Genomic DNA, 27461 nt, shown 5'->3' with positions numbered 1-27461 from the left:
TAATGAAAGGTATTTGGTAAAGGTCTGATATAAAATGTTAGCCTCAGGTATATGGGGGTCTCCCCACACGCCAAGAACCGCCAACCGAATACATTTACCGATTGGGACAATATGTGTATTGAATGAAAGATTTTTGGAAACAAAGTACAACTGTCATATAAAAAATTTAGCTCAAGGGTTTCATGGGGGGCTCAAAAACAATTTAATCGATTTTAATGAAATTTTCTGAGATATAAAATTTAGGCCTCCACTGAAAATAGGGTATTCAAGTTTAAGTTTTATGTTTTTTTTTTATAGTTAGTCTATATATTTAAAATACTTGGGTGTGTATATATAGGAAGTGTATACAAGTTATAAACACATTATTCACCATACAAAAATACTATATAAATGTTAATAATTGATATAAATTCTATAAAAATCATTTGTGTGCATATGAGTATATTACAAATCATCCATGTAACCCATTTCCGAGGCATGTCTTATCGCTGTCAATATCTTCCTATTCACCTCATCACCACCAGCCTCTATGGAGAGTTTGTGAAATTCCTCACCCCCAATATCCTTGTCAAATAAATCGGAAAGACGAGCACACTCATCTTCACTGCATAGCATCCATGGTAGGAAGTGCATACAAATCATAACCCCATAAAAGGCAAAACGTGAAAAATGCGCTTCAAATTTCTCATAGGAATAGTCGCTCATAATCTCTTTGATTTCGCTGTCCGATTTATTGGTAGATTTCAAAATCATCTCCAATGTATGGAACATATGCGAGTGATAGGTTTCCAGTAACTCGGGCCAAACATCGGCACGTATATCTTCGCTGGAGTTGAAATACATAAAGAAACTTAAGTCCAGTACAGGGGAGCCATAACGTACTTCCTGGAATTTAGTCAAAATATTTGATATTTTAAAAAAATAAAAAATTTCTACAAAAATTAAAAAAAAAAACAGAATATAAAAATAAAAATTGAAAAAAAATTAATTTTAAACAAATTTTTATTTGAAAAAAATTTAAAATTAAAAAAAAAATTTTGAAAAATATTTTTATAATTTTAAAAATTTTGAAAAAAAAAATTAATTTTAAACAAATTTTTATTTGAAAAAAATTTAAAATTAAAAAAAAAAATTTGAAAAATATTTTTTATAATTTTAAAAATTTTGAAAAAAAAATTATATAAAAAATTTTAAAATGATTTTATATACAAAATTTTAAAATTTTTTTATAGATAAATTTTAAATATTTTTTATATAAAAATTTAAAAATTTTTTATATAAAATTTTTTTCAAAATTTTTAAAATTATAAAAATATTTTTTAAAATTTTTTTAATTTTAATTTTTTTTTATAGATAAATTTTAAATATTTTTTATACAAAAAATTTTGAAATTTTTTTGTTTTTTAGTTGTTTTTTTTTTTTTGTTTCTTTATTTTGTTTTTACTTTTTAATTAAAAATTTTTTGTATGCTTATATTTACAAAATCTTACCTGAAAATCAATCATTTTAACATTTTCCACTTTTTGCTCCGCCCCTTCTCCACCCTCGCAGTATTTAAACATTACATTATTGCGATTATAATCGCCATGTAATATTACCGCAAATTTTCTATCCTCTTTATTATTCTCCACTTTAGTTCTCAACTTCTCCAGCAATTGATGGGGTTCATTAAAATATTTCTCCTTTAATTTTTTTAAATCTTCGATTAGTTTTAAATCCTTGGCAGATTTCCTATCAAATGTATTTGTATCGATAGTACGATCAAAAAAATCATAAAAACGCTCAAAGGCCACACGGTAGAGTACAGTGTAGAGATGACGCTTAGCCTCATGAGCAGGGCAGACAAAAGGCAAAACTTTAAGGCCAGACTTTAGATGATCCAATTGAAGGGGCTGCAAGGCTCTAAGGGCATAGGAGAGAGCATGATATTTGGCCACTGGTTTGCACATGGCTAACAGATGATCACGATTCAAACAAAGGCGAGGACCCATTTGATAACCCAAAGGTTTGAGGTTTTCCAAAACCAGAGCAGCTTCTTCTTCATCCTTAGAGGAAGAAAGGCCTAAAGATGTTGAAGGTTTTTAAATAAAGATCATAATATTTGCTTGAGATTTTCTATACATGCCTTCTATATAACCATATGCTGCTTTATAACATTTAGGCACTAAATCATTTATGTTTATTTGGGTGGTTAACTGCAATTCTTTCAGCAGTTTTTCAAATTCAGGCAATACTTGGGCATAAATGAATATTTCATTGGCAAATTGCACATAGGATTTGCTGGATTCTCGAAAAGCTACATCACCCTTCATGAATTTCGCTATTAATAAGCGTTCCTTTTCCCTACAAAATAAAGGGAAAAATATTAACAAAATAAATATAGAAAAAAATTTAAATTTTCTTACCCTTTTCCTTCTTTGGTCTTCAGGCTTATATTGTACAGTGCGGACATAAAACCATCCAATCCCCCACAATGCTCCGCTGTATATGAAACTAATTCCTCCTTATCCAGTTGCTTAAGAATTTCTGGTATTAAATGAGATTCGATATAGGTTTTGTGATAATCAGCCATTTTGAGAATTACTTTGAAATCTATAACGAGAATGAGAAATATTTTAAAACGTTTTCCAATGTTTAACTGTTCGCTATGCTATGAGCGCTTGTAGTATTTCAAAGACTGCTTCCAGATTATCTTTTATTTATCTATGCCTCTGTTTTTATCACTTTGTTATCTTTGAAAATTTAAGAGCTCTTGAGAACACTTCTTCAACGAGTGTCCAACTTATGAGGCATTGCTTATGAAAATGTTAGACTTTTGTACTGAACTCCGAAAAAATCTAATCAGAAAAGAAAGGAAAATTCGGACATACCCTAAGGGCAGCTTTAGTTTCTCTAGCATAAACCAAAGGCGTTAAATACAGTAACGGGAACAGGGCAAACCGGACTTTTTCAAGGCCTGCAACTTGTTTTTATACCCACCACCATAGGATGGGGTATACTAATCTAGACATTCCGTTTGTTAAACCTCGAAATATTGATCTAAAACCCCATATATTCTAGAGTATATATATTCTTGATCGTCTCGACATTCTGAGTCGAACTAGCCATGTCCGTCCGTCTGTCGTAATCACGATAGCGGTCGAACAAGTAAAGCTAGCCGCTTGAAATTTTGCACAGATACTTATTATTGATGTAGGTCCTTAGCGATTGCCAATAGACCATATCGGTTCAGATTTGGATATAGCTCCCATATAAACCGATCTCCCAATTTGATTTGTTGAAACCCTGGAAGCCTTTATTTTATCCGATTTAAATGAAATTTTGCACATAGTGTTCTGTTATGACTTTCAACAAATGTGTCAAGTACGGTCCGAATCGGTCACTAACCTGACATAACTCCTATATAAACCGATCTAACGATTTGACTTCTTGAGCTCCTGGAAGCCTTAATTTTCATCCGATTTGGCTGAAATTTTGCACATAGTGTTCTGTTATGACTGTTATGACTCTCAACAATTATATCAAATACGGTCCGAATCGGTCTATAATCTGATATAGCTCCCATATAAACCGATCTCCCGATTTGACTCCTTGAGCCCATGAAAGCCTTTCATCCGATTTGGCTGAAATTTTGAACATGGTGTTCTATTATGACTCTCAACATTGTGTCAAGTACGGTCCGAATCGGTCAATAATCTGAGATATCTCCTATATAAAGATCTCCCGATTTGACTTCTTGACCCCTTGGAAGCCTTAATTTTCGTCCTATTTGGTGAAATTTTGCACATAGTGTTCTGTTATGACTTTCAACAATTGTTTTAAGTACAGTCCGAATCGGTCTATAATCTGATATAGCTCCCATATAAACCGATCTCCTGATTTGTCTTCTTGAGCCCCTGGAAGCCTCAATTGTCATCCAATTGGCTGAAATTTTGCATGTGGTGTTCTGTTATGATTTCCGACAATTGTGTCATGTAAGGTCCGAATCGGTCTATAATCTGATATAGCTCCCATATAAACCGATCACCTGATTTGACTTCTTGAGTCCCTGGAAGCCTCAACTTTCATACGATTCGGCTGAAATTTTGCACATAGTGTTCTGTTTTTACTCTCAACAACTGTGGCAAGTACGGTCCAAATTGGTCTATAACCAGATATAGCTCCCATATTTTAGCAGAATCCATGGTGGTGGGTTCCCAAGATTCGGCCCAGCCGAATTTAGCGCGCTTTTACTTGTTTTTCACTCGTTGTTTCGTTCGCCAATTCATTGAAAGCATTTGATTTTATAAAGGGAGAACAGCTGTTTTCTATGAGTTGGCCAACGAATCCAGTGACAAAAAAAAGATTGTGGGCCGAAATGTAAAAAAATGGTAGAAACCTGCAAATCTACCAGTATATAACCTGTCATTCAATGGTTCATAGATGTTACATATTCCCTATCACATATCACGGTGGTTTAGGGGACACTTTATGCCCAAAAATGAAATTAGTTGCACTATCAGGAGGGGTAACGCGTCATTTGTTCCATTTGATAAAAATAAATTATTTTATTATAGCGGTAAAAAACTGCAGAACGGTCGTTACATGTAGTAGTCCTCGAAGACCCCTCCTCTATTGATATTCAATAAAATATAAATGCTATTTATTCCGTATTGTATATCTCACGGGGGTTTAATATACATCTTATTCTCATAAATAAACTTAAAAGCTATTTTTCTGTAATCAATTTAGGGTCATTGAGAAAAATTAACACCGGTATTCACAAAACTTAATGTAGATTTGAAATTTCACAGATGTCCTTTATAGAACTGTCAAATAAACATATCTTTAATTTTTGTGAATAATTTTATTATTGTCCATCAAATTCAATATCGAGTGGCAAGGTCCTCTAAGGTTTGCCCAAACACTAACTAAAGGCATTGCCAGATCTGTTACCCTTAATTGCCATAGGCACTCGAATTTGTTGTTGGGTAACACCCAAGTTTGTGTACACTGGCAACGCCACAATTGTAACAACTAAAATTGTTTGGTTGTATGTCAATCTACATATGTTTGTACGTGTTGAACCACCGACTATTAAAAATTACAAATACACGTCAGTTTTCTATGGCAAATTTACTTATAACTGAGATATGCACATAAATTATGGGTTTCACTTACTTTTACTTTCTTTTTTAATTTTATGATAGCTTTATTTAATAAATCACAACTGTTAATAATTAACCAGGAAGTCAATTAACCACTTGTATCAGAGTGCTTTGTTATCAACCAATAAAATTAAAAGCCGACGGGAGAGTTACCGTATGTTATATTCAAAAGGGGTGGTACTTGCTGGCGGATATGATCTGTAGACCTAGAGTTGCCATTCAAAAAGGGTAACAATACCGTTGGAAAAATAAAGTATTTAAAACACAAGTACTGTGTTACCAGTTCTTGTATTGACGGCACTGACAAAGTATGAGTTAAATGAAAACACTGAAACACTGGCTGAAACCGATTGTACAGACTCGCAGTTACACAAATATTGAACTGTCAAATTGGACCTCTCCCACTTCTTTCTTTTTTAGTAAAATACAAAGAATTTAGGAATTTTACCAGATATACAATTTGCTTGGTCTTGATAATACCGTAAAACTGGCACAGTTTAGATGTATGATATATGTATGTATACTAACTTCGTCTTAGACCTCCCATTCATGATCGCCATAACATTTTAAGCCATAACCGTCCGTCTGTCTGTGGAAAGTCCGCTAACTTTCGAAGAATAAAGCTAGACGCTTGATACTTTACAAAAATACTTCATGGTCGTGTAGGTTACTTGGGATTGTAAATGGGCTATATTGCTTCATATTTTTAAAAAGCTACTATATAAAGCGATCTCCCGATTATACTTCTTGAACCCTTAGAGGGCGCCTCTTATCCATTTTGACTGAAATTTTGTACATTTACTATTTCTATGACTTCCAACATATGTGCCAAGTATGACACGAAAGTTCCAAATAAACCTCCTGAGCCCCTAGAGATCGCAGTTCTTTTCTGATTCGGAAACGATTTTTAAGAGCGAACCCGCCACGGGATGACTATGAACACCACACACGTTGGAACTTTCAGTTACGATTTGTGTGGTGTTCATCGTCACTACGAGAAGCTCAGCTGAGAGCTACCAGGCGCATCCACAGGTTTCGGATAGTAGAATGCTCCATATTCGGCCGGCGTGCCGCATAGCTACACCAAAAGTGTAAGAGAAGGTTTAACATGGTAAGATACCTCATAAATGTAGACAGCAATGGGATAACCACCGCTGAAGAATTTTCTGATGGTCACGCCGGGATTTGAACCCAGGCGTTCGGCGTAATAGGCGGACATCCTAATCTTTGCGCCACGTTTGGCCTCCAACATACATGTCAAATATGGTGCAAATCGGTCCATAAAATGATATAGCTCCCATATAAATCGATCTCCCAATTTTACTTCTTTAGTTCCCAGATGGCGCACTTCCTACCCGTTTTGGCTGAAATTTTGCATATTTACTTTTTCTATGACCTATACCAATATGACATTTCGAGAGCAATAATTACCTTTTGCATTTAAGTGAAGCGAAATTTGTCTTCGCCACCATTTTTTTATAATGTGTTTTGAGAGTTGTTCGGCAGAAAAGTCGAAAAGTCCGTATTAGGTTTTAAGCCAGAAAATCCGCTTAATTGGTAAATAAAACATCTCTATCCCATGGCAGCCCGTTGTAGGTACATGATTGACCCAATGGAGTCTTTCATCGGAAAGGGCTGCCACTTCAGTGTACAACAACAACATAAAACACCTCTAGTATACTCCGCGAGGAAAAAAATGTACTCAACTGTTTGCTGTACGCTACCTTAGTTAATCTGTCTCGCGATTCTGCTGTACAAAGAGCTTGATATAACGAAGAGGTAGCATACAGCAAAAAACAGAGTACAATTGTTTCTCGAAGTGCACTATCTATCAACTAGCTTTCATAATATTCAGTTGTGTATGTGCCATATAGCTGAGATTCATAACACTCACACAACGAAAAATGGCGCGAACTGGTAACATACTCGAAATCAGAGTTGCACAAAACACTGATTTTGACAAATCGTACACTCGATTTTTGTTGTTGGCCAGCTGCATTTACCTGTTTTGATAAAAACGGCGGCGGCGCAGTTGAAGCAAAATTAATCGGCGGCTGCGTTCCGTTGTATTACATCGGTTCGGCTTCGTTCTCTGTTCTGCACCTATTTACCTATTTGCAGAAGCAAAAAAAAAAATATTTTTCAATAAAATTATTTTAGTATTAAACGCGCTTACCTTTAAGTTTTATAAGTGAAAACCTCATATAAGCATACAAGTTTTCTGTTGCAATCTCACAGTATAAGCACTTTCAAGTGCTAGTCACGGTGGTTTTGTTTGTTTCTTTGCTCCAATAAATGGGCAAGCTATGGAACAGTTGGGAGAATTGGAAGCATGTCGCATTTGTGTTACTTGTTATCCTATAGCGGAAATGGATTTCATCCATATATTCCAGAAAAATGAAGAATTCCAGCATGAGCTTAACTTCATACGGGGTGAGATCAAACAATGGCAATTGAAAATCGAACTAGACGATGGACTTCCTCAGCGTATATGCGCCGATTGTTTTGCCAAATTCTGTAGCATTGAGGCGTTTCGGAAGGAATGCGAAATGGCACAGCAGAAGCTGGTGCAAACAGTACTGCAGGCAGAAAATAAAAATAATGTTTTGCAATCGCCTATGCTGGCTCAAACGACGTCGACAGGTGGTGGTGTTGGTGGTGGAGCCATGCCAATGATGGATACGGCAACAGATCATCAACAGGATTTGGTGTCTGCAGTGGCCCTGGTGCCGCAAAATGATATTGTTCTCAATGATTATCGTGTATTCGATCAAAGATTTGATCAATTCGATGATAACCCCACATTGATGGACTCCTCGTCAACATTGTTGGACAACAATTTGACAGGCAACGGTATGGGGTTTTTGCCATCACAGAATCTCTTCGCTTTTGAAACTGCTGAGGCACCTTCAGCAGGCACACTGCCATTAGATGAGACTGAACCCCCCTCCATTATGGGAGAAATAATGGATGTACAATCGGCTGCCGGCAATGGTGATGAGCATAAATCTAATCTCGAGGATATGCTAAAAAGCAGCATAATATCGACCAATACCACCTCCATAACAACCACCAATCAAACTAGTGCTAACATGACTGTAGTAACAACACGGACCACAACAACCACACCGACATCGACAGTGGCAGCAGCAGCAACATATGCTGCAATTATAAAGACTGAGCCCAGCGTGATGTTCAAAACTGAAAGATCAAGCAATAAAGCTGCAAATGGTAAGTGTTTTTAAGGTTTATATGGAATAACAAATGCAAAAAAAAAAAATTCCCATGAACATTCTATTGAGGATTAGCTGGGATAACTCTCTCATATCAACAAGTGCTGTCCGATGCATTTTTTAGGATCAATGATAAGGGACCTCCTTTTTATTGCTGGGCCTTAACGTCGTGCCATCACTTTGTAGAGAAGTTTACAGATCTAGGAGGGGATAACCACAGATGATAATGTGTTCTGATATTCTCATCGGTCGTTCTCCGTCAAAGGACGACATGCTAAACTCTGAGCTACGGTAGCCTCTTAGCCACGTCATATAAAATATTATTTATATAATTAAGTAGACACTTTTTTTGGAACTGGGGAACACCAAACAATGGCTAACTTCTAGATAGCATCAAACCGTTATTTCGTTTTTTTTTTTTTAATTGTTTAACGTTGGGTTTCTCCGGGTGATAGTAGGCGAAGATAATTTGATTACTGTAGGTAACTTTTTTTCTTAACTATAACGGCCAATGTTCAGGATTAAATGAGGAAGCCGACTAGATGGGCAAAGAGCAAGGGGTTTGAAATTAATTCCAGTAAAACCGAGGAAGTTTGATGACACACATACACAACGATGTGTGTGGAGTTGGCGATCCTCGTCAAGCTCCTTAGGTCGCTGCGGGAATATTATAGCCATTAGTTATTGAAGTGCGCCAATAACTCACCTTGCCATATCGAGTATCACAGGAACTCAGTATTTAAGCAACTCTCCACTCGAAAAGGGCCGCCTCAGTGCATAGCACACTGCTACGACAACAATAATTCTCCATTCGATGTTGCTGACTGCTCGCGAGTGCAATTTCAGCTAAGCATCCGACTAGGCGCAATCTGTGGCGCGCCCGCATTCGATGTTGCTGACTGCTCGCGACTGCAATTTCAGCTAAGCATCCGACTATGCGCCACCGGTGGCGCGCCCGGTAGCTCTCAGCCAGCTAAGCTTCTCGTGATGACGATGAACACCAATTAAAACGGAGCTTAGAGTTCCAACCCCTGTGGTGTTCATAGTCATTCCGGGCCGGGAACTATTTTTTATCAATCGCTCCGATTTTTGCCCTCTCTTTTTATACCCAACACCATTGGGTGGGGAATTATTCTAATATTCATTGGTCCAGGCCACAATTTGACTTCATATGGATGTTCATTTCCAATGATTCTTTATTTTTTGTCTTTCAATATCACTTAACTTTTTCGTTTTTATCAATTTTTCTTCTTTACTTTCAGATAATATTTCAGACAATGAATGCGACGATGTCAATGTAAATAAGCGTTTAAAAGGCTTGCCATACACCTGTCACTATTGCTATTGTCCCGATTCGGGGCCCATCGACCATCTCAGCTTCACCGATGAGGATGCTCTCTCACAGCATTTCTTTGATATACACGATCCAAATCGTCCCTATATATGCCCACAGTGTGATAATTCTTATAAGACCCAATGGCTGCGTGACAATCATGTGCGCATTGCTCACGAAACTGTCAAGAAATGCAATCTATGCCAGAAAACTCTAAGGGGATCCTTGGAAATACATCAATTTCATTGCCAGCATGTTGGCGATTGGGAGTGTGGCACATGCAAAGAGAAATTCCCCAATACGCCACACTTCCGTTTTCGTTTGCACCAAAGAAATCATGAACGCAATAAGAGCTTCAATTGTCGTGTTTGCGAAAGATCATTTACGCGTAAGGCCAATTTGGAGTCCCACGAAAAAATGCATAAAAATGAGGGGAAATCTCTATGGAATTGTGATATCTGTAAAACAAGTAAGAACACCAAAAAAATCGAAACAAAAATATATTCAATATGGTTATTTATTTTTTTGTTTTTAGATTTCTTAACCAACTATGATTTAAGACGCCATAATTATCAACAACACGATGATGAAAGTCCGGTCAAATGCAAGGATTGTAATCAAGGTAAGATATATCCATAGAGGAGATTGTCCTTAAATGGTTAATATGTTCTTTCTATACCCAGGATTTTCAAGCATAGCCTTTTTGCAACGCCATATAACGCAAATACATAACTCCATCTCCACAAATGTCATGCCCAGCTCAAATTTACATATCTGTCTCAAATGCAATGCTACATTTACCTCATTGGATACTTTGCAAAAGCACATGGCAATTGCGAATAACAATAATGGCCAATGCCTTAGCAGCACCTCGAATTTTGATTATAAGGAACGTCGTCGCATACAAAGACAGGGTGTATTTCCTTGCTTTCTATGTCCCAAGAGATTCCATTTGAGGTCACAGCTAGACAAACATCTTAATACGCACGATGCACGCCTTAGGCCGTATCAATGTGAACAATGGTAACCGAATGTTTATTAATGCCAAACGAGTTTTCTTTTTTTTAATAATGAATTTCTATAAAGTTAATAAATTTTTATTTATTTGAGGAGATAACCCTGCTTAAAGCTTAGAACAATTATAGTTGCAAATTGTGTGGGTACTTTATAAGATATTGGACAATATTTTAGACTTTATGTTGCTTATCAATCCCATTTTTGTGTATATATGTATTCATTTTGTTAATCCTATTATATTGGAATGCAAACCCTTTATTTTCTGTAGCTATGATTTTATGTAAATGATGATCGCTAATGCTATTTTTTGTCTATATTTTATTACCACTTTTAGTTATGTGCGTTGTCGAACGGCAGTTGAACTTAAGCAACACGTAGATGTGGCCCATTTGAATATTAAAGCCTTTTCATGTGAAAAATGCGGAAAATCCTTTGGCTATAAGAAGGATCTTCGTGATCATATGCTTTTCCATGCAGGTAAGTGTAGTTTACTTTTAAGTCAAAAATAAAATAAAAATTAGTGAAAAACAGAAGAACATTTTTCGGACTACAGCTTTGTTATATAAATGGACGATATTCTTGATCGTGTTATCCTGACAATTGCTGTTGTACTTAATGATGGTTGTAAAAGATCTTATGTTAGCAAAGGCTTTGTTAAAGTATATTCTATGGGGTTCTGCTCAAAAGAAAGATAGCCGAAAACAAGTTGAGGTTAGATTGAAGGACGCAAGTTTACTGAATGCTTGCCGCTTCCCTTGTATTCTTCATAGTGCGCTGCAAGACAAAAAATAATATTAATAAAAAATAATGGTATACAGGCGGACCGGAACCGTGCTCTCAACGGCGAGAACTCATCCGACCCCTAAAGTAATTCAGAATGTTTGGACAAATGTGTATCTCAGATAAGTCCTCTCATTGGCGAAAATTCCTCCCAGTCAGCCACTTCCGCCCACAAAGGTAGTTTAGAATGTTTGTACAAGTGTTTGTCTCAGATAAGTCCAACCTGAAAAGGGTTTCTGTCTCTTACTTCACCAACTCCTGTCTCTGATTTCAATGGAAATTTTTTTTTGTCCATGAACATTCCACTAAGGAACAGGGGCAAACTTCTCAGTGCAGCCAGATTTAAGTTTTTAAGCTCAATGATAAGGAGCCTCCTTTTTATAGCCGAGTCCGAACTGCGTGCCGCAGTGCGACACCTCTTTGTGGAGAAGTATATACAACGAGTATGGTTTTTTCGTAACGAGTATGGTCAAGATCGGGCCATATATGGATATAACTGTCATATAGACCGATCTCCCGATTTAAGGTCTTGGGTCAATAACAGGCGGATTTATTAGCCGATTTCGCTAAAGTTTGGCACAGTGACCTTTGTAAGGCTTTTCGAAATCCGTTCCCTGTATGGTTCCGATCGGTTTATATTTGGTTACGAGTCACATCGAGCATCAAAGGCACTCAGTACTTGTGCAAGAGCCGGTTCTGCCCAGCCTTTCACAGAAACTCCGCTGGATACCGCTGATTGTCCGTGACTGCCGTTGCAGCTACTCCGCATGGACCATTCCACTATCCGCAACCTGTGGACTCGCCCGGAAGCTCGCAGCTAAGTTTCTCTATACAGCAATCAACACCACACAGATCGGACATCAATGTTCCAGCCTGTGTGGTGCTATCCCGTGCCGGGATGCTACGAAAGTGGTATATGTATGTCACTTGATTTAGAGTATAACAACAAAAATGCATTATGTGAATCCTATATGACCTTAATTGGTCTATGAATTCGCTCGGAGGGTTTAGGATCATTTAAATTTGGATGTTAGATGTACTACATTCTTAAAAGACTTTAATAAAGCCCGATATTCTCATGGGGATTTTGGGAGCAGGAAGAGCCCTAGCCCGCGCGTCAGGCATTGGATGTATACTGCAGTTGTCAGACCCATAATGCTATATGGTGTTGTGGTCTGGTAGAAGTTACATTGACCAGGTGGGCTTTGGGGAGTACTCTAAAGATCTAGAACTGGTCATATCGAAAAAGTTGCCCGACTACTGCAGTGTATATCAAGTGGAGGTCCTTGCAATTAAGGAACGACGATTGACATAAATATCTTCTTAGACAGCCAGCCATTATATACCTGGAGAACGTATTTCTAAACACAAAAACCGCCCTCGACTGTCGCAGATCTCTTAACGAAACGACTGAACAGTTTAAAATTTACTTGTTCTGGGTGCCGGGCCACAGACATATCCCAGTGAATTGTAAAGCGGATGAGCTTGTGAGACTAGGAACTACCTTACACATTCCAAGGAAACTGGAATCTGTGGGTATACCTCTAGCGACAAGTAAACAAATTTTTTCAGGACCAAGTCCGAAGGACAACGAATAATAGATGGTCTCAAAGAGGGGGCTGTGAGCATTCCAAAACTATATGGCCTTATCTGGACTTGAAGAGGTCTACGGCTTTGCTGTCACTGTCTAGAACAGACGTCTTAGTCATTGCGTCCGTCATGACAGGTCACTGTCTTATCGGAAAACATGCTGACAGACTGAAGGTTGCCAGTAACGGCTTTTGCAGAAGCTGAGAAGACATCGGCGAAGAATAGACATTAGAACACCTTCTGTGTGTGTGTCCCGCACTAGCAGTCAGAAGGAGTTCCACTTTAGGTTCTCATTTCTTTGAGAACCTGTCTGATTTAGTGGATGTGAACATAGGTCGCCACCGTAGCGCAGTGGTTAGCATGTCCGCCTATGACGCTGAACGCCTGGGTTCGAATCCTGGCGAGACCATCAGAAAACATTTTCAGCGGTGGTTTTCCCCTCCTAATGCTGGCAACATTTGTGAGGTACTATGCCATGTAAAACTTCTCTCCAAAGAGATGTCGCACTGCGGCACGCTGTTCGGACTCGGCTATAAAAAGGAGACCCCTTATCATTGAGCTTAAACTTGAATCAGACTACACTCATTGATATGTGTGAAGTTTGCCCCTGTTCCTTAGTGGAATGTTCATGGGCAAAGTTTGCATTTTTGAACATTCGGCAGTTGTTGGGCTTTTTAATGCGTTCTGGATGCTTCAACGGTAGGAACTAGAAGGCATCTTCCTTCTTCTGCTCCAGTGGTATCACAATGGACGAAAACGCCTAAGTGAGTCTGATGGTAGACTGCCACTTAAATCTAACCTAACCCTCTTTGGGTGGTGTTTTGTGGGAGAGGCGGTCCCTAAATACTTGGTCCCACCACATTTGGCTATCAGATTCGTATTCTAATCTCAAATACCTTTTTATATCCCATATTGCTATAGCCAGTAAATAAGTCTTGTTTGGGGGTGTTTTGTGGAAAGGGGTGGACCCCCAGAAACTTGACAAGAAACCCAGAAACCTGACAAGATAATTGGTTCAGCCGTTTTTGAGTCTATACGGAACACACAAACAAACACAAATTAATTTTATATACAAAGTACAATGTGGGAGCTATATCCAATTCTGAACCAATTTTGATGGACCTCGGCGGATGTTTTCAGATGAGTTATTAAACGATCTGTATCAAATTTGGAGTAAATATGTTCAGACTATAACAACTACGGTTGACAAATGACAATATTATTGCAATTTATATCTAAATCTGAACCGATTTCAAGCAAACTTCTCAGATATTGTGGTAGTCCTAGAGGAAAGCGTTTTGCAGCTATATCTAAATCTAGGCCGATTTCTAAGATATTCATCAGTAAATTCGAGTCATAAGAAAAGCCTTTCTGCCAAATTTCGAGAGAATCGGTTAACAAATGAGCACTTCATTGGAATATTTCTCAAAATCGGAAGAACATATCTATAGGAGCTATAATAGGAGCTAAATCTGAACCGATTTTTTGAAATATAAAGACATTTTATTCTGCATCTTAGCGTACCGGGCTGGTTTCGGCTGATTATTTATTAATTTTCTTTCATTTAAAATTTCCATTTCAGAGCTCAATGTTCATTGCACCGAAGAAGGTTGCGATTATGTGTGCAAAAATGAGAAAGCCCTTAACGATCATATACGCCACAAACACCGTTTGTTATCGTGCGAATACTGCCATGAAGAATTTACAAGGCAAAAGTTGACAGGTAAATACAAAAAAACAAAAAAAAACTTTCTAATTATTTTTTTTTCTATTCTTTCAGCTCATCTCAGAAATGTTCATCGTACCGAAATCGACGTTGAATTGGCTGGTGAATCAGAACATTTTTTAAAATCCAAATTACTCAATAATAACAATGATATTACACAAATCTCGTTTAATTTACTCAATACTCAAGCAGTGGCAAATAGTGGAAACATCAACGCCACTGCAGCATTTGAATCATTATCCTCATCCTTGTCGGCTGTAGCATCCACATCTTCAGCTTGCTCATCATCATCAATTTCATCATCACCACCAATGACAGCAAGCAATAATCTCAATCTGAATAATAGTAATAATAATAACAACAACAATCATAGTAATAATATGCTTCATATGACGGCATCGGTAATACCGGTATCGCCAACGTCCTCCTCCTCAACATTGTCATCGAATTTAGCAACAGTGGCCCCAACACAAGCTGCTACTAATGCGAGCAATATATTTATAACCGACCATAACTCGAATAATTTAGCTTTAAATGATTTTGTTGCAACAGCAACAACAATAAACACCACACAAAATGATATGAATTTAGTTAATGGTGCAGCAGCGGCAGGTGGCCATGGTGTTGGCCCTCATAACGCAAATGTTAATTGTATTAGAGATACCATGTTTGTGGTATCCAGCACCACAACATCCGCATCCACATCCACATCCACATCACCATCAACGACAACCACATCACCGTCGAACATAAATGAAAACAATTTGGATCAGTATTTTATGGCATCCTTGATGGATACCGAACAGGAGATAACCGTGACATAGTAATGATGTAAGGCTTATTTTCTATATTAAAAAAAAACAAAATAACAAAAATATTCACACACCTATAAGCCATACTAACCCTCCCCCTTAAAAGTGAAATTATTATAGAACTCTCCATTTTACAGGAAGTGAGAGATAATAAGAGTAATGTTTAAGAACAACAAAATTTAAACTTATACACACATACAAACATATTTCTTAGGAAAACAAAAAGGAAAATCTAAAAAACATACATGACGTATGACAAAACAACAACAATGCATGCATTTAGGCTAATAATACAAAAAAAAACTCTTCAAAACAAAACTCTTCTTAAAAAACCTACAAAAATAACCAATCTCAAGCATCAAAAGTCTTTAGGACAAATGTACAAGACTAGGACAGACTTACTACAAAATATTTACTAATACTTCCCACAACTTACAAAAAATACCAACCAACAGAAATATACAATTCCACATATATACACCCATATATCTAATACTCGTACTAACTACTAATTAAACTTAAATGAATATCAATGAATTAGCATTGTACTAACAAAAATTACAAATATTTTCTTATAATGACTAGGAAAATTCCAAAACAAAGACAAAACAGCAAACGCATTTACTTTACAACTTCCTTTTCGCCTCAAAAAAAAACAAAAAAAAAATAAGAAAAACAAAATTTCATAAAAACTATGCCTTCCTATTTTCTCCTAAGCATTCCCCAAATTTTATAAAAATTTATTTCGATAGTTTTTCAAAAGTATTTGCATTTAAAACAATATATTTTTATAAAATTTTTATCATTACAAAAACTATATTTATACAAAGCTTTTTAAATATCTAAATTATTGATTAGCAACTATTTTTTTTATGAGTATTATTTCGAAATCTCTCATTTCGTCCCATAATTACCCTAAAGATCGTAGAGAAATATAAGCGGCAAACGTTTCGTAGTCATCAAATCCCATTTTCATTGTTATTTACTTTTTGTTTTTGAAAATTTCAAAAAATATTTTATTGGGTTGCCTAAAAAGTAATTGCGGATTTTTTAAAAGAAAGTAAATGCATTTTTAATAAAACTTTAATCAAATATATAATTGCAATTTTGTTCGATAACCTTTTGCCATCTTCCTGGCAAATTTAGTATTCCACGCTCATAGAACTTCTGGCCTTTATATGCAAAAAACTGAACCAAGTGCGATTTTATAGCCTCATCATTGCCGAAAGTTTTACCATTTAAGGAATGGTAAAAATGGTAGTCTGATGGTGCAAGGTCAGGGCTATATGGTGAATGCATCAAAAGTTCCCAGCCAAGCTTACTTAGTTTTTGGCGAGTGACCAAAGATGTGTGCGGTCTAGCGTTGTCCTGGTGAAATATGACACCTTTACGATTGACCAATTCTGGTCGCTTCTCCTTAATGGCTGTATTCAATTTGTCCAATTGTTGACAGTAAACATCCGAATTAATCGTTTGGTTCCTTGGAAGCAGCTCAAAATATACCACACCCTTCCAATCCCAACAAACAGACAGCATAACCTTCTTTTGGTGGATATCAGCCTTTGAAGTGGTTTGAGCTGGTTCACCATGTTTGAACCATGATCGTTTTCGACTAACGTTGTAGTAAACAATCCATTTTTCATCTCCAGTTATGATTCGTTTTAAAAACGGATCGAATTCATTGCGTTTAAGGTGCATATCACAAGCGTTGATTCGGTTTGTTAAATGAATTTCTTTCAATACATGTGGTACCCATATTAAAATTGACGCCAAACAAACAAATGTAAACAAAATTTCGCGCACTTTTTTTCTAAAGCAAGCTAAAAGTAACAGCTGATAACTGACAGAAGAAAGAATGCAATTACAGAGTCACAAGCCGTTGAAAAAATTTGTCAACGCCGACTATATTACCGACAACTACTTTTTGGGCAACCCGATATTCTCATTATTATTATAATTTTTATGACCTCCACCATAGGATGGGAGTATACTAATATCGTCATTCCGTTTGTAACACATTGCAATATTGTCTTAACTTTGTTGGGTCTCAGCAAAAAAGGATATATATTCTTGATCGTCTTGACATTCTCAGTCGATTTAGCCATGTTTGTATGTCTGTCTGTCAAAAGCACGCTTACTTTCGAAGGAGTAAAGCTAGGTGCTTGAAATTTTGCACTAATACTTCTTCTTAGTGCAGGTCGGTTGGAATTGTCAATGGGTCTAACGGTTCATGTTTTGGTAAAACTGACATATAAGCCGATATCGGATCTTGACTTCTTGAGCCTCTATAGGACTTAATTCTTATCCGATTTGGCTGTAATTTTGCATGAAGGGGTTTGGTTTGATCGTCAACAACTCTGCTAGGTATGGTTAAAATCGGATCTTCTTCTTGAGCCGCAAGAGGGCGCAATTATCACTCAATTTGGCTGAAATTTTGCACGAAATGTTTTGGTTTCACCATCAACAACTCTGCTAAGTATGGTTTAAATCGGTTCATAACTTGATATAGCTTCCATATACACCCATCTCGGATCTTGAATTCCTGAGCCGCTAGAGGGCGCAATTATTATCCGATTTGGCTGAAATTTTGCACGAAGTGTTTGGGTTTGACCATTAATAATTATGCCAAGTATGGTACAAATCGGTTCATAACCTGATATAGCTCCCGTATAAACCGATCTCGGATCTTGAATTCTTGAGCCGCTAGAGGGCGCAATTATTATCCGATTTGGCTGAAAATTTGCACGAAGTGTTTTGGTTTATGCCAAGTATGGCATTGATGAAATTTTGCATTAATACATCTTATTAGTGCAGGTCGGTTGGGATTGTCAATGGGCCAAATCGGTTCATGTTTTGGTATAACTGCCATATAAGCCGATATCGGATCTTGACTTCTTGAGCCTCTAGAGGACTCAATTCTTATCCGATTTGGCTGAAATTTGGATGAAGGGTTTTGGTTTGATCATCAACAACTCTGCTAGGTATGGTTCAAATTGGTTATTCTTCTTGAGCCGCTAGAATTATCACTCAATTTGGCTGAAATTTTGCACGAAATGTTTTGGTTTCACCATCAACAACTCTGCTAAGTATGGTTTAAATCGGTTCATAACTTGATATAGCTCCCATATAAACCCATCTCGGATCTTGAATTCCTGAGCCGCTAGAGGGCGCAATTATTATCCGATTTGGCTGATATTTTGCACGAAGTGTTTTGGTTTATGCCAAGTATGGCATTGATGAAATTTTGCATTAATACTTCTTATTAGTGCAGGTCGGCTTCTTGAGCCGCTAGAGGGCGCAATACTTGATTTGGCTGAAATTTTGCACGAAGTGTTATGGTTTGACCATTAATAATTCTGCCAAGTATGCTCCAAACCGATTCATAACCTATTAAAGCTCCATATAAACCGATTTCGGAACTTGAATTCCTGAGCCGCTAGAGGGCGCAATTATTATCCGATTTGGCTGAAAAGTGTTACGGTTTGACCATCCACAACTGTGCCAAGTATAGCTGAAATCAGTTCATAATTTGATATAGCTCCCAAATAAACCGATTTCGGATCTTGTCTTCTTGAGCCGCTAGAGGGCTCAATTACCATTCGATTTGACTGAAATTTTTCATGAAGTGTTTTGGTTTGACCATTAATAATTATACCAAGTATGGTTCAAATAGGTTCATAATCTGTTATAGCTCCATATAAACCATTTTCGGAACTTGATTTCTTGAGCCGATAGAGGGCTCAATTACTACTCGATTTGGCTGAATTTAGCATGAAGTGTTTTGGTTTTACCGCCAACAACTGTGCTAAGTATGGCTCAAATCAGTTCATAATCTGATATAGCTCTTATATAAATTTACTTCGGATCTTGACTTCTTGAGCCGCTAGAGGGCTCTATTATTATTCGATTTCTGTAAAATTTTGCATAATGTGTTTTGGTTTGACCATCAACCACTGCGCCAAGTATGGCCCTGAACAGCACAGCAATTCTCATCCATTATCCTTTGTTTGTCTATAAAGAGATATAGGCCAAAGAACTTGACAAAATCGATCCATGGTGGTGGGTATATAAGTTTCGGCCTGGCCGAACTTAGCACGCTTTTACTTGTTTTAAAATCAAATCCAGCTTAGCTATCTCTATCTCAATCCCTTTCTACGACACATCTTGCTTGTCTATCATCTCCCTCTCTCTATCGACTTTCCTTAGACAAAGTTCCTTTTTTCCCATTTTTATAACAGTGTGTGTTCTCAAAAACATGTAGAAATATTTTTAATCAAAAATTTTAAGCAACATGATGTCTGATTTGCATTTATAGAAACTTTTGTAAAATTTTCTTGCATGCCTTAACCAACCATTAGTTGTTACGGGTTGGGGAGCTAAGGTGAAAGTACTAGGTCAGTAGAGCAAAAATCCAGATGGCGTTGGAATTTTTAGGCCAAAATTGTTTTATGGCTCCTTCTATATAATCTTCACAGATGGCTTTGGAAAATTGTTTTGTGGCTCCTTATACATAATCCTCACAGAAACAAGCATATTATTTCTAAAGGGTGATTTTTTTAAACACATTTTATTGAAAAATCGAATATAACACTCAAATTTGTATTCACTGGTCTTTACCACTTGTGTTCGTACTTACAAAAGTCCAAAATTACTCGTGTGTCGATAGACCGTAGAGAACTTATTGAAGAGAAAAGGTGTTCACCCAAAATCATACACCTTCTCCTCAGCACCGCGGTGCATTGGCAAACTGCTACTCATCCCCACAGATCCTGCAGAAATCCCCGTCATTCTGATCCCATCTAGGTGTCAGCGATCTGACATCGCAGTGGCCGGTCAGGATTCCCACCACCAATCCACGATCGCGCTCAACCAGCTCAAGGACAATCAACACTCTCGTTTCGAAGTACCTCGGCCACAGGGCCTTGGCAACCTTGCAGCCAACAGTGCCAATTGACGTCAGGTCCGCCCATTCGCGATAGTAGATATCCATCATCCCAAACAGCCAACACACAGTGGGGTTAAACATCGGCATCGCATCTACAGACTACAACCGCGATCCAAACCTGTCTAGTTCGTTCCCCTCCATCCCTTGATGGCCCGGAACCAAGCACAATCTGACAGCAGCCCCCAAATGGAGAGGTTTCTTGCATCTCCCGACATGCCTCGATCTCAGATGACCCGCAGCGAAGTACCTTGGCCACATGGCCTTGGCAATTCTGCAGCCCAAAGCGCCAGTCTACTCCAAGTCCACGCATTCGCCATACTGGGCATCCACAATCCCAAACAGCCAACACAAAGGGGGATCACCATCAGTGTCGCATTCGCAGAGTTCATCCAAACCTGGCCAGCTTGTCAGCCCCTTCGTTCCCCGCCACACCATGCAGGGCCGGAACCCAGCACAATCTGTCAGTAGCCCCCCAAACGGACGAGACGCTCTTTGCTTCTTCCCGACAAGCCTCGATCTCACATTACCTGCAGCCAGGGCTTCCATAGCCGCCTGATTGGCCACATATATTGTGACAATCTGATTGGGCCACCACCCCTGACTCAGGTTCACATTCAAAACCCTGAGAATAGCAAAAACCTCTGCATGGAAGACACTGCACCCTTCGAGAAGTCTATGCGACTCTCTTATTTCTAGGAATTCAGCAAAAAAAACTCTGACCTATCCAACTAGGACTAATCCAGAGGGAACTAAGAAGGGCGGGACGCCCCCAGCCCATAGCTCCCTCCCCGCGAAAAACCTCCGGATCGCCATTAAAGAAAGATCCGCCCAGTACATATTCCGTCGAGTCCCCAATGCAACGTAGTTGTCCCACGGCAGCGGCCTTCCATTATTATTGTTGTTGTAGCCACATTTTCATGTGGAGTTGGTGATCCTTGTCAAGCTAGGTTTGCAAGCTCCAAAGTTTATTTGAAGTCACCATTGGTTATTTAAAGGAGCAAATTATTTGTCTCGTCATATGGAGCATCATAGGCACTCGTTATTTATGCCAGAGCCGGTGTCACCCGATCTCTCACTACGACTCTCCGCTCGATACCGATGATTGTCCGCAACAGCCATTTCATTGGTTATTTAAAGGCGCCAATAACTCGTCCGCCTATGACGCTGAACGCCTGGGTTCTAATCCTGGCGAGACCATCAGAAAAAATGTTCAGCGGTGGTTTTCCCCTCCTAATGCTGGCGACATCTTTGAGGTACTATGCCATGTAAAACTTCTCTCCAAAGAGGTGTCGCACTGCCGCTCACCGTTCGGACTCGGCTATAAAAAGGAGGCCCCTTATCATTGCGCTTAAACTTGAATCGGACTGCACTCATTGATATGTGAGAATTTTGTCCCTATTCCTTAGTGGAATGTTCATGGGCAAAATTCGCATTCGCTAGTGCGGCCCGGCCTCTCAATGAAACTCCGCTCGATACCGCTGATTATCCGCGACTGCCGTTGTAGCTACTCCGTATGGGGCATTCCACTGTCCGTAACCTGTGAACGGTATCTGGCAGCTTAGCTTCTCGTGACAGCGATGAGCCTCATACAGATCAGAGCTCAAAGAGCGCCATTTCGCTGACTCCCTCAGTCTAAGGGTAGATCTCAACGCCCCTCTCCAAATATAAATGCAAAGGCCTCCGATCAAGTATCGCATTCATTGCTGCTCACGGACAACTTCTCCTCGCTCCCGATATCTGCACCGCCGCAATACCCTGTACCTTCTCCACCATACCGTGTAGACACACCTATCTAGGTCTCGGTGAGAATCGGCCCAACTCAACCAGTTTAAATTCATTAGGCTGTCCCTGACCTTAGTCCCCAACTACTACCTATCCAGTTGTGATATGAGTAGAGCGCATTCGGTCCCCGTTTCACACTCCTCAACTTTAAGCAATATGATACGGAAGCCCATTTTATTGCGAGGACTTACGGTATTTCAGGTTCAGGTATTTGCCTTTAAGTTGCTCACGGGCTTTAAAATCTCATTGCAAAAATTCCAATTTTTCAAAAATTTGTCAAAATTTTGTTTCTATAGGAAATTTTGCCAAAATTTTATTTTTGGAGAAAATTTACTCAAAATTTTATTTATATACAAAATTGTCTCAAAATTTTATTTACAATTTAGTAGAAAACTATTAAAATTTTATTTATATAAAAATTTGAGTATAAATCATATTTCTATAAAAAAAATATTGTATAAAAAAGGAAATTTTTTTTATAAAAATGTGTAAAAAATACTATTTACGAAAAATATTTCTATGAAAAATATTTCTATAAAAAAATAATTCTATAAAAAATATTCCTCTAAAAAATAATTTTATAAAAAAAAATATTTAAAAAAATTAAATATATACATTTATTTTAAAATTTTAAAAATTTCAGTTTACAAAAATTTATCAAAATTTTGCTATTATTTTATGATGAAAATATTGTCAACGTTTTATTTCTTAGAAAAAATTTCAAACTTTTATTTAAAAAAAAACATCATAATTTTATAGAAAATAATTTTTTTTTTTTAAATTTTATTTGTTGTTAAAAATGTTGATTGATTTTATATTTTAATTTTTTAAAAAAATTTGTCAACGCAATGTTCTATAAAAATTCTGTCAAAATTTTATTTCTACAGTAGATTATATAAATAATTATATTTATAAAAAATTTTATCAAATCATGTGATGTCTATAGTAAATATTCTTAACTGTTTATTTGTTGCTCAATTTTACAAAAATTTTTTCTTTAGCAAAAAAATAATTTTGTCGTTTGGAGGCTCTCTACAGATGCATGGTCACAAATTTCGATTCCAGAGTCCCAATCTACTCTCAATTGAATCTATACTCTGTTTCTAAATGCGTTTTATATGAGGCCCTTATTGTCTGATCGGCCTACTTTTGGAGCTGGCAAAATATCGATTGCACTATCGATATTTTTTTTGGCAGAATATCGATTGAGATTTTTTCTTTCGATATTATTAAAAAAGTTCAACTATTTGCAAAATGAAAAAAAGTTAATGCAACTTAACTTTGGCTGTGTCGAACCTTATATTCCCTTCACCATGGATCGTTTTTATCAAGTTCTATAAAAGATTTCTCCTTACAGGCAAAATTGAAAGAAGAATAATGTGAGGTCATTACAAGAAATACTCATGGATTCTTATATATTTGGATTAGACTAATTTGGATAAGACTCAATCGCGAGATCTGTTGTTGTTTGTATGGGAGCTATATTAGTTTATGGACCAATGCGGATCATACTTAGTATAGATTTTTTGCGGTCATAAGAGAGACATCCATAAGAGCCACATCGGATAACTATTGCGTCCTCTTGAGGCTTAGTATAATCTGGAGCTATATCTGTACATGAACCGATTTGACCAATCAATGAGAAGTATGTCTGCAAATTTTCATGCGTCTGGCTTTACTTGTTCGAAAGTTTGCGTGATTTCGACAGACGGCCGAAACCATACTATCGATATTTATTTTAAAAATATCGAAAGAATCGAATGTTGCGGTTATCGTCTACAGAAAGGAAAAGAATTTTTTATTTTTGGAAATATTGGGTTGCCCAAAAAGTAATTGCGGATTTTTCATATAGTCGGCGTTGACAAATTTTTTCACAGCTTGTGACTCTGTAATTGCATTCTTTTTTCTGTCAGTTATCAGCTGTGACTTTTAGCTTGCTTTAGAAAAAAAGTGTAAAAAAAGTATATTTGATTAAAGTTCATTCTAAGTTTTATTAAAAATGCATTTACCTTTTTTTAAAAAATCCGCAATTACTTTTTGGGCAACCCAATATTTGTTACATATATTTTTTTTTAAATTGTCAAGTATTATTAGAATAAAAGAGCTTATTAAGCAATTCCCACCGTTTCATAAAAACTTCATAACGCTTTGGCATTTAAGATTGCTACTTGGAAGGTTTTCCAAAAGGAATCTAAAAATCATTGACATTAAAAAAAATCATTGTTAGTTATAGAAAATTTTCTTATAAATATAAGTTTTTAATTAGTTTCCAATTTTATATTTATAAAAGTATTTTCTGAAAACAGTCCCTTTTCAGTTAGACTTCTGAAAATGTTTCGACTTGGGATATGCTTTAAACGTTTCGTCAACTAAATTTAAACACACACTAGCGCATTTATACCCCTACTTTTCATTACTTCCTACTCTAAATTTCCATAATTATAACAATAAAAAATAAACGATATTAGAAACAGATATAATAAATGTTGCAATAAAATTAGATAAGGTTAACCAATCTAATATGATTTCTGTTTTCTTCCTCCAAACAAAATGGTAGATGTTAAATTTTCTTCAAACAATATTAACTACAAAACCTGGTCTTCACACGGAAATATCAAAGAAATTCCATTATAACAACCATATAATATCTCTCGCTTTCATTCTCACTTACATTCTAATACCAAAAGGAAAAGCATACAAACAAATTAAAATAACCAATAATAACACATATACTTACTTCAAATACATACATGGTAATACACATAACTCAACGTTTAATAATAGAAATAAAGAAAATTTTCATAATTATTTTTTTCCCCTAAAAAAAAATACACATTAAAGGAATCAATTAGTTTTCTTAACAGAAAAATCATTGTTAGCTTTGCAAATATATATATTAAATAAAAACTAAATATAATAAAATACATAGATTATATATATACACTCACACTCAAACACACACACTACAACACCCCCACAGAGAATATTATGAATATTATATTAAAAAAAAGAGTAATTTATTTATTAAAAAAAAAGAAAATATATTATTTAAAAATATAAAAAAATATTTAAAGAATATAAAGAAGAAAAAAACAAAATTATTAGAAATTATCTATCTTTTTTGATAAACAAGATTTTAAACAAAATATATATATTTAAATATTTATTTTCCAAATCATCCACAAAAAAAACAGAATCAAAAATGTGTGTTTAATTTTTGGGACCAGTGTTGACGTTTTTGGTAGGTTCCTACCAACATTGGTAGGTTTTTATTTTCTCGGTAGATTGATCTCAATTTTTGGTAGGTTTTTCCAACATATAAATACTTACTTTGATTGGCTATGACAGAACATTTGTTCCACTAGCCGAACGTAGAATAGTGTTCCAAGCGCCTCGATCTTCTGCGCTCATTCTAAAATCTCTAACACCAAGTTTTGAGTTGTCTCCCACCACTTGATCTTTCAAAATCCTTCAAAAGACTTATTTGCTGGAGCTTCTTCATCCATTCTGAAAACATGACCTAGCCAACGCAGCCGTTGTATTTTGCTATCGTCGTCATACAGCTGTTGGTTCATACGACTGGTGCATATATTTTACGAAGTTTTTACTATGCTTTTGTTTCTCATAGTAGTTCTCATAGTTTTCCGGGGGCGGGTTACTGGCCCAGGGATTGCAGATGTATCCCGCTTGCTCCAAGATCCAATGCTCGCCTCCAGCCGCCCCTAACCTGGGAACAGACGCTGATGTTGGCGATTGGTTAATTAAAGGCGCCAATAACTCGCCTTGTTAGCAGCAAATAATAGTCAACAAAAAGTTCTTACAGGGGTTTCAACTGGCTTTTCAACAATTCAACAATTTGAAAATTCCAAAAACAACCGTAACCTTAATATCGAACTTTTCGACACTCAGGGGAATTGGGTCCTGTATAAGTAAATCCAAAACAAACAAGTCGCGAAAATAAAAAAAAAAAAATAAAAAACCTTATGGTCAACTTCTTTTTCGACCGTGAGTGCAATAACTAAAACCATCTTGAATAGTTTTGAGGAAAATTATTTCTAATTTCTTCAATTTAAAAATACAGTTCACAGGTTCTCTTCACAGTTCTTTTACTAGGGCAGGCAACCAATTTCAAAAGAACCAAGCGTCGTACTTTTTGGTAACAAATCCCTAAACAATCCCTTACCTATCTAAACGGAGATTTTTTGGTGGAGCTAAGATCTAAAACCACTTAGACAAAAACCATTGGCCTAAAGAACCAAGCATTGCAATGAATGGTGTCTTTATGAGGACACCCCCAACCAAAGAAAAGATCCCCAAAATTACAAAAAAAAAAATACTGAACCTTTCATGCTATACTTCTCCTCTTGACGCTACCCGCCTTTGGGAAGGGGTAGTTTAAATACCCTTTCCTTTGGGAAAGGGTAATTTTAATTTCCTCTTTGGAAAGAGTATTTTTAATACCCTTTTCTTTGAAAAAGGGTAGCTTTAATACCCTTTCCTCTGGGAAAGGGTAGTTTTAATACTCTTTCCTTTAGGAAAGGGTAGTTTTAATACCCTTTCCTATAGGAAGGGGTAGTTTTAATACCCTTTTCTTTGGGAAATGGTCGTTTTAATACCCTTTCTTTTGGGTCCAAAAAAAGGCAAATTTTTTAAGAGCTATAAGAAAGTTTTTCAAAAAAAAATATGCATGAAATATTTATTTGAATCGATAGTATGGTCCATATAATTTAATGTTTGAAGGATATTTCATGTAAATGTTGACCGTGACTGGTATCTCACGAATAAATGCTTGAATGTTGTCTTCCAATGCGTCAATTGAAGCGGGCTTGTCTGTGTAGCCCGCTTCAATTCAACATAGCCCCACACAAAATTGTCTATAGGCGTTAAATTGCACGCGGCCAATTGACTGGTCCCGAATGTGAAATAAAATATTCACCGAACTCGCCTCTCAATAATTCTTTTGTTACGCGTACTCTGTGGAATGTGGCACCGTCTTATTGACTCCACATGTTATGCAAGATACGCTCTTGCATTTTGAAGATTTCATCTTACGCTAGCGTTAACCATTCATAATTACGTTACGATTCGCATCATCT

The 27461-nt window shown here is 36.8% G+C and overlaps 2 protein-coding genes across 2 annotated transcripts; one reads left to right on the top strand and one right to left on the bottom strand.

Annotated features, from left to right (window-relative positions):
- Positions 1–312: 312 nt before the first annotated feature.
- On the bottom strand, positions 313–5245 carry LOC106093387 (uncharacterized). Its single transcript, XM_013260442.2, has 5 exons — positions 5161–5245; positions 2406–2592; positions 2126–2343; positions 1491–2062; positions 313–885 (listed from the first exon to the last, which is right to left on the bottom strand). The coding sequence occupies exons 2-5, from the start codon at positions 2570–2572 to the stop codon at positions 445–447; spliced, it is 1398 nt and encodes a 465-aa protein (XP_013115896.2). The 5' UTR covers positions 2573–2592; positions 5161–5245; the 3' UTR covers positions 313–444.
- Positions 5246–7236: 1991 nt separating this feature from the next.
- On the top strand, positions 7237–17054 carry LOC106093393 (zinc finger protein 595). The gene is made up of 7 exons (XM_059366888.1): positions 7237–8378; positions 9643–10182; positions 10249–10335; positions 10397–10736; positions 11065–11207; positions 14683–14823; positions 14881–17054. The coding sequence occupies exons 1-7, from the start codon at positions 7454–7456 to the stop codon at positions 15648–15650; spliced, it is 2946 nt and encodes a 981-aa protein (XP_059222871.1). The 5' UTR covers positions 7237–7453; the 3' UTR covers positions 15651–17054.
- The last annotated feature ends 10407 nt before the right edge of the window (positions 17055–27461 follow it).

This window comes from Stomoxys calcitrans, chromosome 4 (genome assembly GCF_963082655.1).
Source record: "Stomoxys calcitrans chromosome 4, idStoCalc2.1, whole genome shotgun sequence".
Classification (NCBI taxonomy): domain Eukaryota; kingdom Metazoa; phylum Arthropoda; class Insecta; order Diptera; family Muscidae; genus Stomoxys; species Stomoxys calcitrans.
Note: the sequence above shows the minus strand (reverse complement) of the source record. Positions and strands in the feature narration are given on the sequence as shown.

What these genes read in the sequence shown, in the direction of transcription:
- LOC106093393 (XM_059366888.1), top strand. Translation starts at nt 7,454, where the DNA reads ATGGAACAGTTGGGAGAATTGGAAGCATGTCGCATTTGTGTTACTTGT. An exon ending in TTGTGATATCTGTAAAACAA is followed by an intron (nt 10,183 to 10,248) that starts GTAAGAACACCA and finishes TTTTGTTTTTAG; the next exon opens with ATTTCTTAACCAACTATGAT. An exon ending in ATGCAAGGATTGTAATCAAG is followed by an intron (nt 10,336 to 10,396) that starts GTAAGATATATC and finishes TTCTATACCCAG; the next exon opens with GATTTTCAAGCATAGCCTTT.
- LOC106093387 (XM_013260442.2), bottom strand. Translation starts at nt 2,572, where the DNA reads ATGGCTGATTATCACAAAACCTATATCGAATCTCATTTAATACCAGAA. An exon ending in AAGACCAAAGAAGGAAAAGG is followed by an intron (nt 2,344 to 2,405) that starts GTAAGAAAATTT and finishes TTTATTTTGTAG; the next exon opens with GGAAAAGGAACGCTTATTAA. An exon ending in TTAAAATGATTGATTTTCAG is followed by an intron (nt 886 to 1,490) that starts GTAAGATTTTGT and finishes ACTAAATTCCAG; the next exon opens with GAAGTACGTTATGGCTCCCC.